Source organism: Strix uralensis, chromosome 5, assembly GCF_047716275.1.
Source record: "Strix uralensis isolate ZFMK-TIS-50842 chromosome 5, bStrUra1, whole genome shotgun sequence".
Taxonomy (NCBI): domain Eukaryota; kingdom Metazoa; phylum Chordata; class Aves; order Strigiformes; family Strigidae; genus Strix; species Strix uralensis.
In genome coordinates this window covers 7812436-7829282 of record NC_133976.1, presented here as the reverse complement: position 1 = coordinate 7829282, position 16847 = coordinate 7812436, and the positions used below count along the sequence as shown (strand labels likewise).

General features: G+C 49.9%; 1 protein-coding gene across 5 annotated transcripts in view; it reads left to right on the top strand.

The window, feature by feature from the left end:
* The window catches only part of FRMD4A (FERM domain containing 4A), a 287785-nt gene extending 273420 nt beyond the window's left edge, over positions 1-14365 (top strand). For 4 of the 5 annotated variants that reach the window (XM_074869807.1, XM_074869806.1, XM_074869803.1 and 1 more), the window contains exons 18-23: positions 62-118; positions 599-836; positions 1269-1433; positions 3220-4079; positions 6636-6732; positions 10680-14365. In XM_074869807.1, coding sequence (XP_074725908.1) covers positions 62-118; positions 599-836; positions 1269-1433; positions 3220-4079; positions 6636-6732; positions 10680-10782 — 1520 coding nt within the window. In that variant the 3' untranslated portion in view covers positions 10783-14365. Of the gene's footprint in view, positions 1-61; positions 119-598; positions 837-1268; positions 1434-3219; positions 4080-6635; positions 6733-8570; positions 8643-10679 lie in introns of all 5 variants that reach the window. The other variant, XM_074869805.1, reaches the window with a different exon arrangement.
* Positions 14366-16847: the final 2482 nt, after the last annotated feature.

Below are 16847 nucleotides of genomic sequence, written 5' to 3'. Positions count from 1 at the left end.
AGAACTAAGTCACTGCAATTCTTTGGACGATCTGACCATCTTTATATTTCCTTCCCTTCAGAAGGAAACATTGCCAGTGAAGACAGCTCCCTCTCGGATGCCCTTGTTCTCGAGGATGGTATGTTGGCTGCTGTATGTTCTAGAGGGCAGGAAGGAAACAGGGAGGGATGTGTGAACTCCTGATTGACACTCAAAATGGAGGAACTGTTCTGTGTAATAATCCACTCAAACATCCCAGTAGCAAAAACGCTTGGTTTCGCCTGACTCAACCTTGTAGTCAGACAACAGGCCTGGAGCAGTGAGTATTGCTGTGGTTACTGTCTGAATTCTTTCAGAAGACAGTCCCAGAATGCCCCCTTATTTTCTCTTAAGATTTCAATTGGTTTAATGCATCACACACTTGCTTGGCTATTCCCTCCCAGAATGGGAATATCAGCCGGTGCACTTCTAAAAGTCAGGTCTTCAGGTTGCTCCTGAATGCAACCAGGGGAAGCGGGGTAAGGAAGGAGGCTCTGAAGGTGTGATGGTGTCCCCCAGGGTTGTGCTGCCATTGGAGGTGCCACACGGCCATCACCTCTCTCCCTTCTTCTCTTCACAGAGGATTCTCAGGTCACCAGCACAATATCCCCTCTGCAGTCCCCACACAAAGGACTCCCTCCCCGGCCACCCTTGCACAACAGGCCTCCTCCTCCGCAGTCACTGGAAGGCCTCCGCCAAATGCATTACCACCGCAACGACTATGACAAGTCCCCCATCAAACCCAAGATGTGGAGCGAGTCATCCTTGGATGAGCCCTATGAGAAGGTCAAGAAACGCTCCTCACACAGTCATTCCAGGTGAGCCAGCTATCTTGAAGCCCCATCACATAGACATCCTCTGCTTTCAGGAGGGATGGGTGTGAGCCCTTTCAAAATTTACAAAGCCATCCCTTACCAAAAGGAGGCTTTTGGGTGTTTTGGCCCATAGGCATGTCATAAAAAGTAGGCTGCACTCACATGACTGGTGCTTGGTATCTCAATGGTATTTTAAAAAAACATTGCGAAAGGAAGGATGATGGTGGATCATCTGAGGGCTTTGATGGGGCTTCGCCTTGACCTCTGGCTACTGCAGAAGCACAAGCTCTGGGATGCAACTCAGAGCAGCAGCTGACCCAGCTCCCGCTCACCGCCACAAGATCACAGGCACCTGCCTGAGATGTGGAAAGAGGTGTGGGAGCCCCTTCCCCCAAATTCCTGCCCGGGAACTGAAGCAGGGTGTTTGCTCCGCAGCAGTCACAAGCGGTTCCCCAGCACTGGGAGCTGTGCCGAGGCAGGAGGGAGCAGCTCGCTGCAGAACAGCCCCATCCGGAGCCTTCCCCACTGGAACTCCCAGTCCAGCATGCCATCGACGCCGGATCTACGGGTACGCAGTCCGCACTACGTCCACTCCACGCGGTAAGTCTTCCCCGCTCCGGTCTCACCTTGCTCACCTTGAAATAAATACTCTTTGCTTTATCCTTCCCCCAGGATATGAATTAATTCCCATTTCAGGAAAGGGCACAAACGAGTCCTGTTCACGTAAGAGGCTCATGTACTGTTGCCAGTAGGGAATCTCTCCTGAACTGAGATCCTGAAATCACTTCATATAAACATGATCCTGCCCCCCCATCGCTCCCTCAAAGTAATCAAGCTTTTCTTCCACTGGGAACTTTCATCTCAGGACTGTTTATAGGCACTGAAAAACCCCATACAACTTTTAAAAGGGATGTGGTGCTACTGCTAAATTCTGCAGTAAATTCCTCCATGGATCCAGGTGGAGAGAACATGTTTCCTGTCTGATACAAAATGATGGGTAGCGTTAATTCTCTCTCATAGATAAAATGTTTGCACGTGTGTGATCTTATGTGGAGAGAGAGCCTGTATAAAGCAATCCACCTGAGGATCCAGGTGGCAGTGAAGTCCAGGGTTGACAGAGGAAAGAGCTGAAGCATGTAATGGAGGTGATTTGATGTGTGTGGCCCAATTTGACTCCAGTTTGCAGCAGGATTTCTACAGACCATTCAGCTTCATTGCTACTTTCCTCTTATGGCAAACTCCATGGACACTGCGGGACGCAGAGCTGAGCCAAAGCTGTGTGCTGTTAGGTATCCTGCCCTAAGGGGACGTGCTACCATCATCTAGCTTGGCATAAATCAAGAGTCATGCCAACACATCCGACTCAAGCAGAGACAACACAAGGCATTAAGGCCCTGGGTTAAGTTTGTTACAAGTTTTTGGCTGCGAGTACCTTTCAGGAGTGCAATGTTTGTTAACACTGGAGCTGAGCTGCGTGAGAAACGAGCCTGGCACAGTGTTTGAGAAGTGGCCTTGACCGGGTAGGGGCCATTTGGGTGTTTGAAACAACCATTGCTCAGTCTGTGGCTCATTCATGAACTGCGTGCCCTGGCCTTGGCCATCTGTCATGCGGGTGTGTGACTCGTCGCGGGGTGTTCCTGCTCCTTGAACAGACGGCTCTCCAAACAGCCGGGGTGAATAGAGACCACCCAGACTCAGCCATGAATCGAGCCTTGTAAACTGCGATTCAGGGTGGTTGCCTGTCACCCGCTGACAGTCCTACACATGCTACCCACGGCTGGGCCCCAGTAAAACCTAGCTGCTTGACAGAGGGTGACCTTTTCAACGGCCAGCGGAGAAATCGCTGCGTTCTGGGCTAAGTATGGGCAGTCTGTCTGTCTGTCTGGACCTGTGCAGGGCATTTATGGGCCACTTGAAGGGAATCCCACCACCTTTGAGGCTAAGGTCTTGGGATTTACAGAGCTGGAGCGAGGTGAACCTGGTAGTACAGGGACGATGCTGATCCAAACAGCTCTGCCATGGGGCTGCACATGCAAAGCCGGGGCTTGAGGTCCCCAGGTTTTGCCCTTCAGACTGGATCTTTCCCGGGGTGACAATCCTGGCAGAATTGGGCTGGGCAAGGGTTTATGTCCCACGTGGTGCTACAGCCTGAGTGCCGCCACCAAGGAGACTGGAGAGGAACAGGAATAGGACCTAATCGCCCCAAAGCCTGCAGCAGGGAAGCAGGTTGCTTTGCAGCCAGCAGCCCCTCGCAGTGCTGGAGGGGTCCAGGTTTTCAGTGCCCTCAGATTCCTTTGCCTGTGAAGCTGGCCTTGTGTCCAGAAGGGGATGGGGAGTGCTTCATCCTGTTGATTTACCAGCCTGAATTTTTTTCCTGGTACTGCAGGTCAGTAGACATCAGCCCAACCAGACTGCACAGCTTAGCTCAGCACTTTAGACACCGGAGCTCCAGTTTGGAGTCGCAAGGCAAGCTCCTCGGCTCAGAAAATGAGACAGGGAGCCCTGATTTCTACACCCCAAGGACTCGTAGCAGTAACGGCTCTGACCCCATGGACGACTGCTCTTCCTGCACCAGCCATTCTAGCTCTGAACACTACTACCCCGCTCAGATGAACCCCAACTACTCCACCCTGGCAGAGGACTCCCCATCGAAAGCCAGAGAGCGGCAGAGGCAAAGGCACAAATCGGCAGGCAACCTGGTCTCTTCCAATTCAGGGAGTATGCCCAACCTGGCTGCGAGGAACGGGACGGGACACCACCGCGTCTACCTGCACAGCCAGAGCCAGCCCTCCTCCCAGTACAGGATCAAAGAGTATCCCCTGTACATCGAGGGCAGCTCCACACCCGTGGTGGTGCGGAGCCTGGAGAACGACCAGGAGGGACACTACAGCGTGAAAGCACAATTCAAAACCTCCAACTCCTACACAGCAGGGGGGATGTTTAAGGAGAACTGGCATGGGGATGAAGTGGACTCCGTCAGGCTCACCCCCTCCCGCTCCCAAATCATAAGGACTCCATCTCTGGGCAGGGAAGGCCACGAGAAAGGCTCGGGTAGGACTGCCGTGTCGGATGAGCTGCGGCTCTGGTACCAGCGGTCCACGGCCTCCCACAAGGAGCACAGCCGCCTCTCGCACACGAGCTCCACTTCCTCGGACAGCAGCTCCCAGTACAGCACATCTTCGCAAAGCACCTTTGTGGCGCACAGCCGGGTCACGAGAATGCCTCAGATGTGTAAAGCAACATCAGGTGAGAGCTGCGCCCGGGCAAAGGGGCGGGAGGGACGGGGGATTCACGCAGCTCAGATTTATGCCAGGCGTTACACCCGGCTGGAGAGCAGTGCCAGACCGTAGCACGTTATCTGGCCTTCCCATACTGCTCACTGAGCCTGGAGGTGTGACACTGCAGGGCAAGCCTCGTCCGCGACACTCATGCGGTGAGAATTTTTTCAATGGAAATTTTCACTTCGCAATGATGGGCTCAAAAGACAGGGAGGGACCGAAGCCCTGTTGTTGCCAGGTCTTTCCTCAGACTGCAGTTGTGTTTTGGGTAGTGGCACTAGGGGCTGAACGTGGAGAAACCATGGCAGGGGGGTGTCACTCTTAGTAATCACAGCGAGGGGAGCGATGAAGCAAGCACAGACTAGGAGAATGCGTGTCAGTGAAACACCAAAAGCATGAGAAAGGTTAAGTGTGGAGCATCCCAGCCCCTCCAGCCCCCGCCCCCCCCCAAGAATGTTTGAGCGATGACATCTTTGTGCACTGCTGAGACTTGGTTTTCCCATGCACCTCCAGTAGCTCTGCTGATAATATCCTGAAATTCAGAGCACTTAAGTTTGAGCAATATTATGCCTCTCTGTCATGTACAGAGCTTTGTGCTCCTCTGTGCTGTTAATATTAAATGGTAAGAAAACAGTCAAATTCATTAAACTGAGGCCACTGTGTCTTATGAGGCAGTCCAAGGTTAAACATTTACTGGCCATCAGTCACTGCTGGACAAGCCAGTTTGGATAGATCAAGGACTTGCTAAAAATCTGAATCCAGCCCCACGTGGACGGGATTGGTGGTTAATCAGAGTTTGCACCGTGCCCATCCCCAGCCTCCCACATGCCTCAGCCTTGGCATGGGAGACACCATTACTCCAGCCTGGCTCGCCGCAGGCCCTCGCGTCCTCCCAGAGCAGCCTGGTGCATCGTCCACCCGTGCTCCCTGTTGGCCTTCTGCCATCCCAGCATGGTGCCCAGTCCATGGTGACCACCATGCAGACATCAGTGGGGCTCTGTACTCGCTGCTGACTCCAGCGGGGAGTCAGAGAGGCGGTTTGACACCAGGCTCCTTGTGGGCCACCATCAGCTACCCAAGAAAAGGCTGATTTATGTGCAATGCCAACGCTCGTAGGAGGCCCAGATGTGGACCAAGACACAGTCAAGTAGCTGCTGGAACCGTCCTGTGTCTCCATATGCAAATCTGTCTTCCCCCCTTTGATTAATGGGCATTTCTGTTCCACCCAGCAACAGAAAATGCTTGAACACTGGAAAGGTTTGCCTTGCTTAGTTTTAGAAACTGTACTAGTTCAGTTAGGTAATTTAGAAAGGAAAATGGTGGGACTGGGGGGAGAGCACATAAAAACTGCTGTCAATCGGTCCGTTCCCCCACCCAGCTGGGTCTTTAAATCTAAATATGATATCTGGGCAGCACAGTGGCAAGTGTGCTCAGTAATCACAGCTTGTCGTGACCACTTGGCAGCACAGATTGGTTTTGCGTTCAGAGTCAGCTCCCAATTACAGCTGTGGGAAAATACTGACCTCGGGGGCTGTCGACTCCAAGGAGTAGATTAAAATTTGTTTTTCTCTTCAGGTGTCATTTTGGCAGCAGCTAAAGAATTTAGCAGCACAGAAGGGGATGTCAGGTAGAAATATCCATCATTTTAGCTGATTAGCCCCAGCTGATAGGTCCGTTGGACTTCACACTGTCCTTCAAAGAGGATCATACTTCTAGGCGTGTACTAAATTTGAAGGGTCAACGCTGTCTGGACTTGAGCAGGAAGAAAGGACTGATCTCCTAGGTGGATTTCTTAGCTAGACTCTCACTGGGGAGACTCCTGCGAGAACCACTGCCAGTGGTACATTTTTAGTTCAGCTTGCTTCTACCTTCATTGAAGCAAGATAAACCTTCCCCATGTCCCATAGTAGTAGGGTCAGCAAAGCCCAGCTTCAGTTTATTACAGATGCACAGAGAAAGGTAGTTGTAGCCTTTGAAATCTTCAGAGCTTTCTTCCTCCTTTGCACATGAAGCAGGGTACTTGTCCAGCTTCTCGCCAGTGCCAGCCCTGGCTCCCAGGGACACAGAGCCTCTCCCACTGCCCCTGGAAGCAGGAGGCTGAGCCTGACAGGCTGGGCTCCTCCAGCTCAGCTCCCATGGAGATGTGCAGCTAGGCCCTGCCTCTCCAAGCAGCACCAAAACCGATCGGCTTTCATGATGGGAGAGGTGCTGTGTTTCCTGGGCAGGCTCAGGAGAGCCAGGGTGGTTGTATTCAGCTGGAGACCGGGCTGAAACAAAGCATTCCTGCAGAGCCGAGGATGGATCCCGCCCGTGACACGCAGCAGCGTCAGCAGTAGGTTGGCTGCTCCTGTGCCACGTTCCGGCACATCCATCCAGGAAGAGGAGGAGGTCCAACTCCCAGGCTGTGTTTACTCACAGCCGGATATGTTTCTGCTGGTCTGACCAGCTGATGCTTCTGAACCACCCTGACCCGTGCGTCCTCACCTCACCAGTTATTTTTGTCCACCCTTTGGTTGTTTTTCAGCTGCCTTACCTCACAGCCAGAGGAGCTCAACACCATCAAGTGAACTAGCAGCCACACCACCGGGCAGCCCCCACCACATTCTCGCATGGCAGACTGGGTGAGTGTCTGTGGGATCGGGTTAGAGAATTCACCTCGCTCAGTGCCGGTGAGAAAAACCTCCCCGCACACAAACAAAGGCAGAGCACAGGCATGGGGAACATTTTCCAGGTGCTCCGTCGCCTACACCCGCACAGAGTGTTTCCAGCCTCCCACCCATGCTCTCGTCACGGTGGAGCTGACCGAGACTTGGGAACTGTCAGTGCTAGGTTAACGGTTGGACTAGATGATCTTCAAGGTCCTTTCCAACCTAGGTGATTCTGTGATTCTGAGACAGGGCCGTGCCGTCCGCACCCAGCAGCACAGCTCCAGGCAGTGCCTTGCAGGTTCTTCCTGCCTGGACAGTCTCCTTCCTCCAATTTTCCATACATCAAAACAGCTGATCTTTTTTTCAGCAACCATCACGCTGGCTGTCCAGACCATGGAGGTCTTTGTTGTAAAGGCAAGGTTAGGTGCCTACCGTAATTTGTGTGCACAGCAACCACATTTTTCTGCTAGGTTTTCCCTAGCAATATGTCTTAATGACTATTAAGTGCATCTTTTTTCACTAACTTAACACGCTTCACCAAAGTATGAGTGAGTCATTACATGCAGGTAGCCATTACTCCTGTAAATATAGTAATAGGGTTCTTTTGCACCTCTTTGTGAGGCAGGCAGTTCCAGGAGTGAACAAAAAGCCTTTTGCAAGTTCCTATGGGTATTCTCTAGCAATCTCCTGTAATTCTGTCCTGCCACATGAAATAAAGATCACTTCCAGATCATGTCTAACTCAGCACATCCCAGATTTTTGCATCTAAATTGAGTTTGGTGAGATCAGCTAGAAAGTTTCAGACTACAGTCCTCAACATACTGTTGGCCTTAGAGCAGGAAAACAGATATGATCCCCTGAGTTGTGAATTGGGACTGGTAACTTTGCAAAAATGCACATACACTGTGCAGCCACTGGAAAATCTCATGCTCTTTCATTTCTCCTCATCACCTATGACCAAGTTTGACCTCTGGTTTTATTCCAGCACTGCTCGTGACTGCACTCTAAAATGTACATGGGGAAGAACCATCACCACAACCCCCTTAGGCCTACCTTGGATTTTAAATTCACATATTTAATGTTGGGCCTCACATGGTCTTTGCGTGTGCTTCCAGCTTTAGAACAGAATTTTCCTGGTCCCCTTTCACAAAAAGTCAAGGGATCACAAGATAGGCAAAATGGCAGCTATCTTTACTGCACACGGAAATTTCCACTGTTAAGGGTTTGAGTCTAGACTCAAATCTTAGTCTCAGTCTCCGTTCCACTCCTAATTCCTCTGAATATCTCCCCATGATGATCAGAAGTAAAACTGGTGAGCAGCCAGTTGAGAAATCTGTTTGGAAAATTCCAACTTTTCTCATTTTTCCATTCAAGAAAACTCCTGCACCCTGTCTCTCACAGCAAAAATGCATCAAGCCCAATTCTCAGCTGGTAAAGGTGAAGTTACCTAGATTTACAGCTTCGGCCCTGCACCAACAACCAGTGCAAAAAGAAGCTGAGACAAATCAGCACTTATTTCATGCCTGAGCATAACACCCAAGGCGTACGTATAAATACAGTAGGAGCAGATAAAGTGCCATTGGATGCACAACAAAACTCCCCCACTGCAGGAGCAGGCTGTGCCCTCCCAGCACGACTCAATAGATTGACAGTTCTTCCCAACATGTTTTTGTGTCACTAACTTTTTCCAAAGATGATTCATCAACTTGTTTCCCCACTGAATTAATAAGCTCATAACAATGTCTGTGTCACTTCTTTTCTTTAACATTTCCTCTCTCCTCTTTCCTCCTTTTTTGCTCTCCTTTGTTCAGAGAAGCAACAGACAACTCACCCACTATGGATGAGTCTCAGTCTCCAACCCACCAAAGTACTGATGAATAGAGGTATAGTAAGGGAACGTTTTGTTCTTTCATCCTTCTGCCATATAGTCCGTGAACGCAGTGCGAATAACCGGCATCCCGCTGTCCCAGAGGAGCAGCCCTTTTAATTGTGTGCCTGGTTTTTTGGCAACAAGGCTTCCTTCAGCTCTCGGAAGCACAACTTGAAAGCATCTCGAAGCCCCCTCTGTGCCTTTTCAGCAAGTTTGCGGCTGTGGCACTTTCCCCTGCGTTTGTGCAGAGGTTGAACGGGCACAGAGAGCAGGCGGTAGTGACGGATTTGTGGCTGGGGACGTTTCAAAGCAGCGTGGGCAAAGTGCTGCGGGGAGAGCGGGAGCAGCGTGGTGGGGAGACGAGCTGGGGTAACCGGCGGCCTCGGCGGACCTGGAGTGAGGTCCCAGCAGTGCTCCAGCCACGGCACGGAGCACCCCTTCCTCGTTCCCTACCGCAGAACAGAGCTGTGAAGCAGAGGCTGTTAGCAGCAGCGAGGCTTCATGGAACGAGGAGCAAACCTGGCCCCGTTCCTGTGGGAAGACAGAGGGGGAAGGGTGGAGGGAACAAAAAAAAAAATCCTTCAGAGTATTTCTGTTTTAATTAAACTGCCATCACTGTCTGATGCTCTCATTTGAATCTACAACCATTCACAGCTGTCAAGTATTTCAAGCCCAGCTTTCTAGAGATATCCCATAAACCTCAGTACTCCAGCACAGAGCTGGGAAACAAAAGGCTCTTTAACATGCAGACAGTGATGCCCTTGCCCAGGTTCCTCCCAGACACTGGTCCCAGGGAAACCAGGTGGAAAACAGAGCAGAGGAAGCAGGAACTGCCAGACTGCATCAGATGTGAGATCAGTCCTGCAGGGTGGGGAGGGAGCCAAGGAAGGAGTGAGAATCCCTCAGTAAACAGAAAAAAAATGCATCTCCCACTTTAGGCTTGAAAACAATCTCTAGTTTGGAAGTTGGTTCAAATCAAAGTGTGAGGGAGAGACATCAATTCTGAACATCACTATGCAGATATAGCAGTCACTTTTCAAAGTATCAAGATTTTGACTTTGTGTTTTCCCCTGGCAAGGAGCTCTGCATTCTAAGCCAGGAGCTGACCCTGATCAGAGCTCTAAGATAAACAGCAAAGAAAATTCTCATAAACTGTCTCATCTGCTCAGTACAGGTAAACAGAAAGCCATGCAGCAAAAGAAGCAGTAGCTTGTCAAGAGGGGAGCCCCAAGACGAGGACTAGGCTACCTACAACAAAACATGGTCCTTTCTGCATTGGACCTTTTACCCTCTCACAAGTTGCTTCCTAGCTCATCCCTGGAAAGCCCCGTAACTCTGGGATTGCCAGGTGATGCACAAGCCTCTGCCCAGAGCAAAAGTGCTACAGGAAAAGCACCACCACCCTCCTACTTCCGTGTCCCCCCGGGTAATACAGTCTACGGCCAAGAGGGCTGCTCTCAGGACTTGCTCCCTGGAGAGCATCCTACTGAAAAATCTCTTTACCCCAGCTTCCTGCTGGGCAGGAAAGCAAGACAGAGCCCCTTGGGTAAGGCAGAGCGCTGCGGCTGTGCACGGGGAGGGAAGAGGCCACACGCAGAGGAAGCAAAGGCAGGTGTGGTACCACGTGTGGTGGGACAGACACCGCCTGCGGGGCCGGCCACAAGCTCTCGCCCTCCAGCAGCCACTCTGCTCTCCTGCAGTGCATCCCGCCGGCAGCAGCTGAAAGCACAGCAGCTCGGCCTGCTGCCGTCCCGTCATCCAAAACTCAGGGCACGCTGGCCACGGAGAGGCTGCCGCAGCTTGGCTTTCTCCTGCTGCCTCGCAGCAGGCAGGTTGCTGGGTGAACAGGGCTGCCAGGCAAAAGCAAACCGGGTCAAAGCAGGGTCCTGCATGCTGAGCCCACCCCAAGCGTCAGCTCCAGGGGCACCTGCAGAATGCAGCGGGGTCTGTGAATATCCTGTGTTTCTTCCCACCTGTAATACGATGTTTTATGCCCGTTGTTAAACTTTGCAGGAGCCCCTGTCCTAACAAAGTTTCCTTTCTCCTGCAGGACCTACAACGATAGCTGTTTCCTGGATTCTCCCCTCTATCCAGAATTAGCAGATGTCCAGTGGTATGGGCAGGAAAAAGCCAAGCCTGGGACTCTAGTGTGAACCCCTGACCTCAAGTGAATCACATCAATGCCATTCTGAGATCACCTCACTGCCTCTCATTTGCCTTACCCAGATGCACTGTCACCCAGCACCAGCTTCAACTCTAAGCACTTTTCTCACGATGCAATTCAAGATGACATTTACAGAACACCGGCCCCGAGACATCCACCGTGACGGCCGCAGCGCGTCCCACTGCCAGACCAGTGCGTGTTCCTCCCACGGCCCACGGGGCAGCGGGTGCAGAACAGCAGCCACCTTAGTAGTCAGCCGGCAATTTCAAAATCGATTTTCCTTTGAAACGATGGAAGCCCTTCAAGGCTTACAGCAAATCTTACTGTTGTGTGGAATGTAACAGCAGTAAGATTTCCATGACCTGCGATCTGAAGCCAACAGAGAATTAGTTTAAAGGGGGGAGGGAAGGGGGGTAAAAATGGGACAGAGGCTCAGAAATAATCCTGAAAGTGCATTTGTTATGAAACAGTAAAACCCCGTCACTTCAAAGATGTGTCAGAGCCTCGCCATCAGATCTGCGCTGCCAAAGATCACCACACCAACGTTGGCAGGATGAGTTTGCTCAGCAAGTTCTAGCTACAAGAACGTCTCTCTCATTTAACTCAATGGCAGACACGACCACCTCCTGTAAAATGGCATTTCCTTCTTAGCTTTGAGCCCACCTACGCGCAAGTAAAATAACCCAATGTGCTGAAGACACTGGAGGTCTGGGCTGGTATCACGGCATCGCTGTCTACAAGCTACTATTAAACTGGACAAACAAGGTTTACAAAGGCATTATCTAAAGCAGAGGCAAGTACTGCTACTCACAGCATCTCTGTGGCTGGCAGAGGTTGCACACCAATACATACAGAGGTTGGGGTTGTGTTGGTTGGTTTTTCATACTCTGATGAAGATAAAAATTGCCAAAAAAACCTCTCTCAAACAGATACAGCCAATAAATTCTAATCGATTTCTGCACAAAGCATTAAGGTGAAATCAAAGGGAAAGCACATCGCAATCTAATTGACAGGTAAAGCTGCATTAACATATCTGTTCCACTCATCTTCCTTCGTTAGCACCAGTGTAGCAAAGGGCTCGTCACCAGCGTAAGCTGTGTGGGAGAACCGGTCTGTCGGGAAACAGAAAGGCTGCGCAGCGGGGTTGAACAACCAGCAGATGAGGCAAATTTTCCCATTGCAAGAAGCCACCACAAGAAGGAGAAGCAACTCAAGTAGGTGTTGGACACAAGCGAGAGCTGCCTGCTGATACCAAAAGGAATCGTATGAGAGAGTCACAGAAGGAGCTGCAAGTTTACACATACTTTTGAGCAATGCTTTATACATGTCAAGCCATGGAACTTTAAAAGGCCTCAAAGACACTTTTGTAACGAACAAGTGCACAATCTAGGTGGATGTTGAAGCTGGCACATCTAGTCTTCATTGCGGTGCTATGCTGTTTTTATTGCCACTAGATGGGGGGAGGTACTCAGCCTTCCCCCGTTTGTGCGTGCAAACGATGATTTCCTATGGGAAAGGCATTAAAAGAAACGGCTGGAGGGGGTTACTTTGTGAAAAGCAGAAACTGAAGTTAGCTTTAGTTTAAGAAAAAAAAGGAAAAAAGTGCGAGTGTGTGTGCGTGTGTGTGTTCCAGGAATAACAATAGCGTCTACCAGACAAAGTAGGGCGAAACGTTTAAAATTAAACACCGCAACTTGGGGGGCTGCCACACCTTTTGGAATTATGATTGCTGGAAAACTGCATTCCAGGCTTTAAAAGAGAATGGGTTCTTCGTAATTCGGCTTGGAAAGATGATGGGGTTTCTAAAAATGAATGCAAGCGGCTCATGCGAATACCTTTTTGCAACACATACGAGTGTTTGCTTCGGTTCTCTGCGCTTGCCCGCTGTGCTGCTGCCTCGTGTCACTGCAAGGCAGAGGGGGTGGCCGTGCAGGGGGGAGGACAGCGATGGGCAGAAAGGCTGTTACCTGTCCAGGGAAATCCATGGCAGAGCCAGGAAGGAAACGCCTCCATGTCCACACATGAAGCATAAATGAATTATCCCTCTGGAAAAAAAAAAAAAAAAAAAAGCAAGCAGCATACTTTTTGACGCTGGCGAGGGGGTTTTAAAGGTAGCCATGCAAACCTCGTGCTTCTGGCCCTCCCCAAAGGATCACTGCAGGAGTACAACCCCCTGCAGCAGTCATCGAAGCCTCTGGAAGGACAGACAGCGGTGAGATTGCACCCTTGATCTGGATGTGCACAATGTGGTTCTCACCATCTCTTTGTGCTTTGGGGTCTTTAACATGGGAATTATTTCAAGCTCCTAATTGGATTTTTAGCTGGATAAGAGATAGTACTGATTTTACTGATAAGATTCGGTAGCTAAAGTGAAAGGATTAAATAAGGACCAAATTAAGCAGCAGCAAGTAATTTAGCCCACGGATTTTTAGGGGCTCTGAGCAACTGTCTGTTTTCTTTTTAATTTCCCTGGTAAGTGGTTTTGGGTTGGTTTTTTTTCTGTGTACCTTCTTTTAATTAAAAAGAATTCAACAACAGCGGCACTATGAGGCCTCTGGGCACTACAGGAAGAAACATTAATTCCTCCAAGACCAGATCTGCAGTTTTGCAGCAAAGGTTAAAAGGTGGCAGCCCTGAAATTAGGGGGGAAAAAAAAAAAAAAAAAAGATAAATGGTTAGCCTGAATTGCAAACAGGCTGGAGTAGAGAAAAAGCTTTCTAGAAACGGATTGAGTTTTGCTTTGTGTTCTGCTTTTCTGTTTTGCAATCAAGGCACACGTGAGCAGCCAGTCTGGTAGTAAAGACAGATTAAGTAAAACAGGTTTTACTGTTTAGCTCAATTCAATTAAACACAAATGTACATAAAATGTTAATCATATGAGATTAACATATTTAAGTATAACGCGGAGGGGTATATACATAGCTATTATATACAAGCACTTGACTACCAACTTAACCCCTCCTTTACTTTTTTATTTTTCAAGGCTCCATCTGACATAAAGCCACAATTGCGTTCTTAGTCTACATGTCTGACGCTCCCTCTGTTTAGCCAGGAGCCGGGTGTACGGGCGATGCACCGGGCCGTGCTGGGAGGCAGGGTTTATTTTTAAATGATATTATATGCAGTTGAGTGTTGAAAATGTTGAAACAGTCCAATTTGTTTTCACTCTGTATTAGTTTTAGTTTCAGGCATAGCCGATCCCCATTCAGGTGCTATCAGATGACCAGTTACTGCTTAGTTAACTAGATGTAAAGTTTTACATATATATTAATGTCAATAGTTTTATTACAAGTTGTGTAAAATGGACTCTCTAGTTTAAAAAAAAGAAAAAAAAAGGAAGAAAAAAAATTAGGTCTCTCCTGAAATTGAATTTAGAGCATGGAAGATGATTTTACTGGATTCTGTTCAACTGTAATCAAGGAAAAAATATGTATGTTGTAGAAAAAGTTGCAGAATTAAAAAAGATCTGCTTTTAATTTATTCTTTTTGTATTAAGAATTTGTATAGTTACCTTTACATTTTGCAAAACGGTGTTGTCAACACTTCCTTATTAAAGCATTTTCAAAATGAAACCTCGCAGTGGTCTTTTCAGGAGGGCGCAGGGCCTGGGGCGTCGTTACTGTGGCGAGACGCTGGGTCCAGATGTGCGCACAGCTGGCCAGGGGTGCCGGGAGGGACCCACGCCGTTGCTGTCAGGGGACCCAACTGCAGGAAACGCTGGGCATTCCGCCCGAAAAGCCCCGTCCTTCAGAGATCCCCCGGGATTCAGCACTCGTGCTCAGCAGATCCCGGCTCGCTCCAGCGCCGGTTCTCTCAAGCACGAGGCGCGGGGGCTCAGGGCTCTCGGGCAGGGAGAAACCGCGTGGGTGACCTCCCACCGCGGTAGGAAACGGTCACGAAAACAACATTTACTTCCAATGCACGTGCCTTGAATTGCACATACCTACAATTAAGGCTCACTTGCCCGGCCCCGCAGGGTTTAGGGATGCCGCCAAACGCTGCCGTTTCCCGCTCCATGGGCAGGGGTGACCCCTGCAGCCACCCAGCACCCCCTCCAAAACGGCGGCAGTTTTAAACAGCCACACGCTCCACCTGGGAGCTGTCCCCACTTCTAGGCGCCCAGCGCAGTGGCTTCCCATCCCTTCCATTTATTCCCACTGTCCAGGGAGCTCCTTTCCACCCCAGCATCTCTTGTATCATCCACCTGATCCCCCCTGCGCCCCGGGGAGCCACCAGTGGCACACCCCAGAGCCAGGAGGCCACCCCACCCCCCAGCATCGCTGCCTGGGGGACAGCCTTGTGTAAGAAATCCCCAAAAGGGTTTGGGATGGGACAAAACGACGATTACATTTTTCAGAATCCCCCAAACTCTAGGACTTGGGCTCAGATTTATCGCCAGGAGCTCCGACACTGCCGCAGGCACCTCCTCAAGCTCTGCAACACATCAGGAGCAGCTTTCACGACAGCCTGCTCCAGATTTGATACCAGCACCAACACCCTTGCGCCAGCCCTCTTCGAGGGCACCATGTCGTGTCCTCATCCCCCAGGTTCAGGAGCTGGGGTGCTCCCCTCCCCCAGAAGTGAAGCCATTTACATCTCTCCCAGGTTCAGTTTTTGGGCAAGGCTGGATCTATAATGGAGATTCTATGGCAGCGAGCAGAAGAGGAACCCAGTTCCTCAATCAAAATAAATTGACCCCACATACATCTACCCTAAGAGCCTTTCCAGCAGTATAGACAAATAGCAAATAAGGAATTAAAAGCATTTAACTACCATCAGGCATGATAACACCGACACAAAGCAGGTATCACAGACTCTGAGAGTACCACCTCACACAGCCCCTTGGGGAAGGGAAGGGGTCAGGGGCTCCAACAACCAGGGGAACCAAAGTCCAAAAAACACTCCAGACATCACTATGGTGAACACATGACTTCATCCTAAGGCTACAAGTCTTTGGATTCCGTGGAGTTATTTCTGCCTAACGCAAGACTTATCAGAAATAAACATCTGGAGAAGCCCAGAGGGAAAAGTCTAAATCGCTAAACTGAAACATACCCTCCCCACAAAAACTGTCAAGCAGCGTGACAGCTGCGCCACACCCACTCGTCCCTAAACTGGACTCGGGTGGGTTTCGGATTTTTTTTTGGCTAAAAGGCATTATTAACTATTTGATCATGGTCTGGTAGCTGTAATTTGGGGCCATCCAGCTGCAAACAGCCTCAAACCCCTGATGAGAAGCAGCTGCCGTAACAGTGTCCCCCCGCCTCGCGATCCCCCCGAGGACCGAAGTCAGCTCTCACGTGCCGGACAGCTGGAAACTCTTACACAGATATGCCGTGAGAAAGTGCTGCTCGGTTCCTCGGTTCCCCGTGCAGCACCATTCCACGAATTGCAAGGGGATAAAGTTCTTCCGTCATGGGATTCATTCAAGCAAGACGGCTGTATTTCAGGGACTGTCAGCAAGGAGGCACATTGCTTAAATTACATTCTTTAAAACCTGATCAGACTAAAACATTCCAACCCCAAATTCACATCCCTACAGGAAGCGCATCCCCACTCAAACCAGTACTCAGGGTACCATTAAACTCGCCTCAATAATTAGCTCTAAAGCAGGAGGGAAAAATCTATCTAATACTATTACAGATGCCCTAAAGACTCCAGCTCCCTCTAAAGCAGACATTACAATGCTCCTGAAGCCATCCCCTGGCTACTCACTTGCATCACTTTCCAGGGAAATTATAGCTCTTCTGAACGAGGGGCAATATTGTCCCTCAATTATTTAAGAGTACAAAACCAAGGTCAGGACTAAGATTTAGAAACAGCTCGGGAAATCATCTCGGTGGGGAGAGGGATAAAGTTGCAGTGTTATAAATAAATGTTTCCTGTTGTAATAACGGCTCCAAAGAATATCTCTATAGAGCACTGCAAAAAAATCAGCAGACACCACTGTTAATGAAACTCTTCCACGCTCTTGACATCTGCCCAGCTTCTCCCCGCAAATCCCCATCTATTCCCCAAAGGCCCCTCCCTGAGCACTGGTTAGGTCTCATCAGC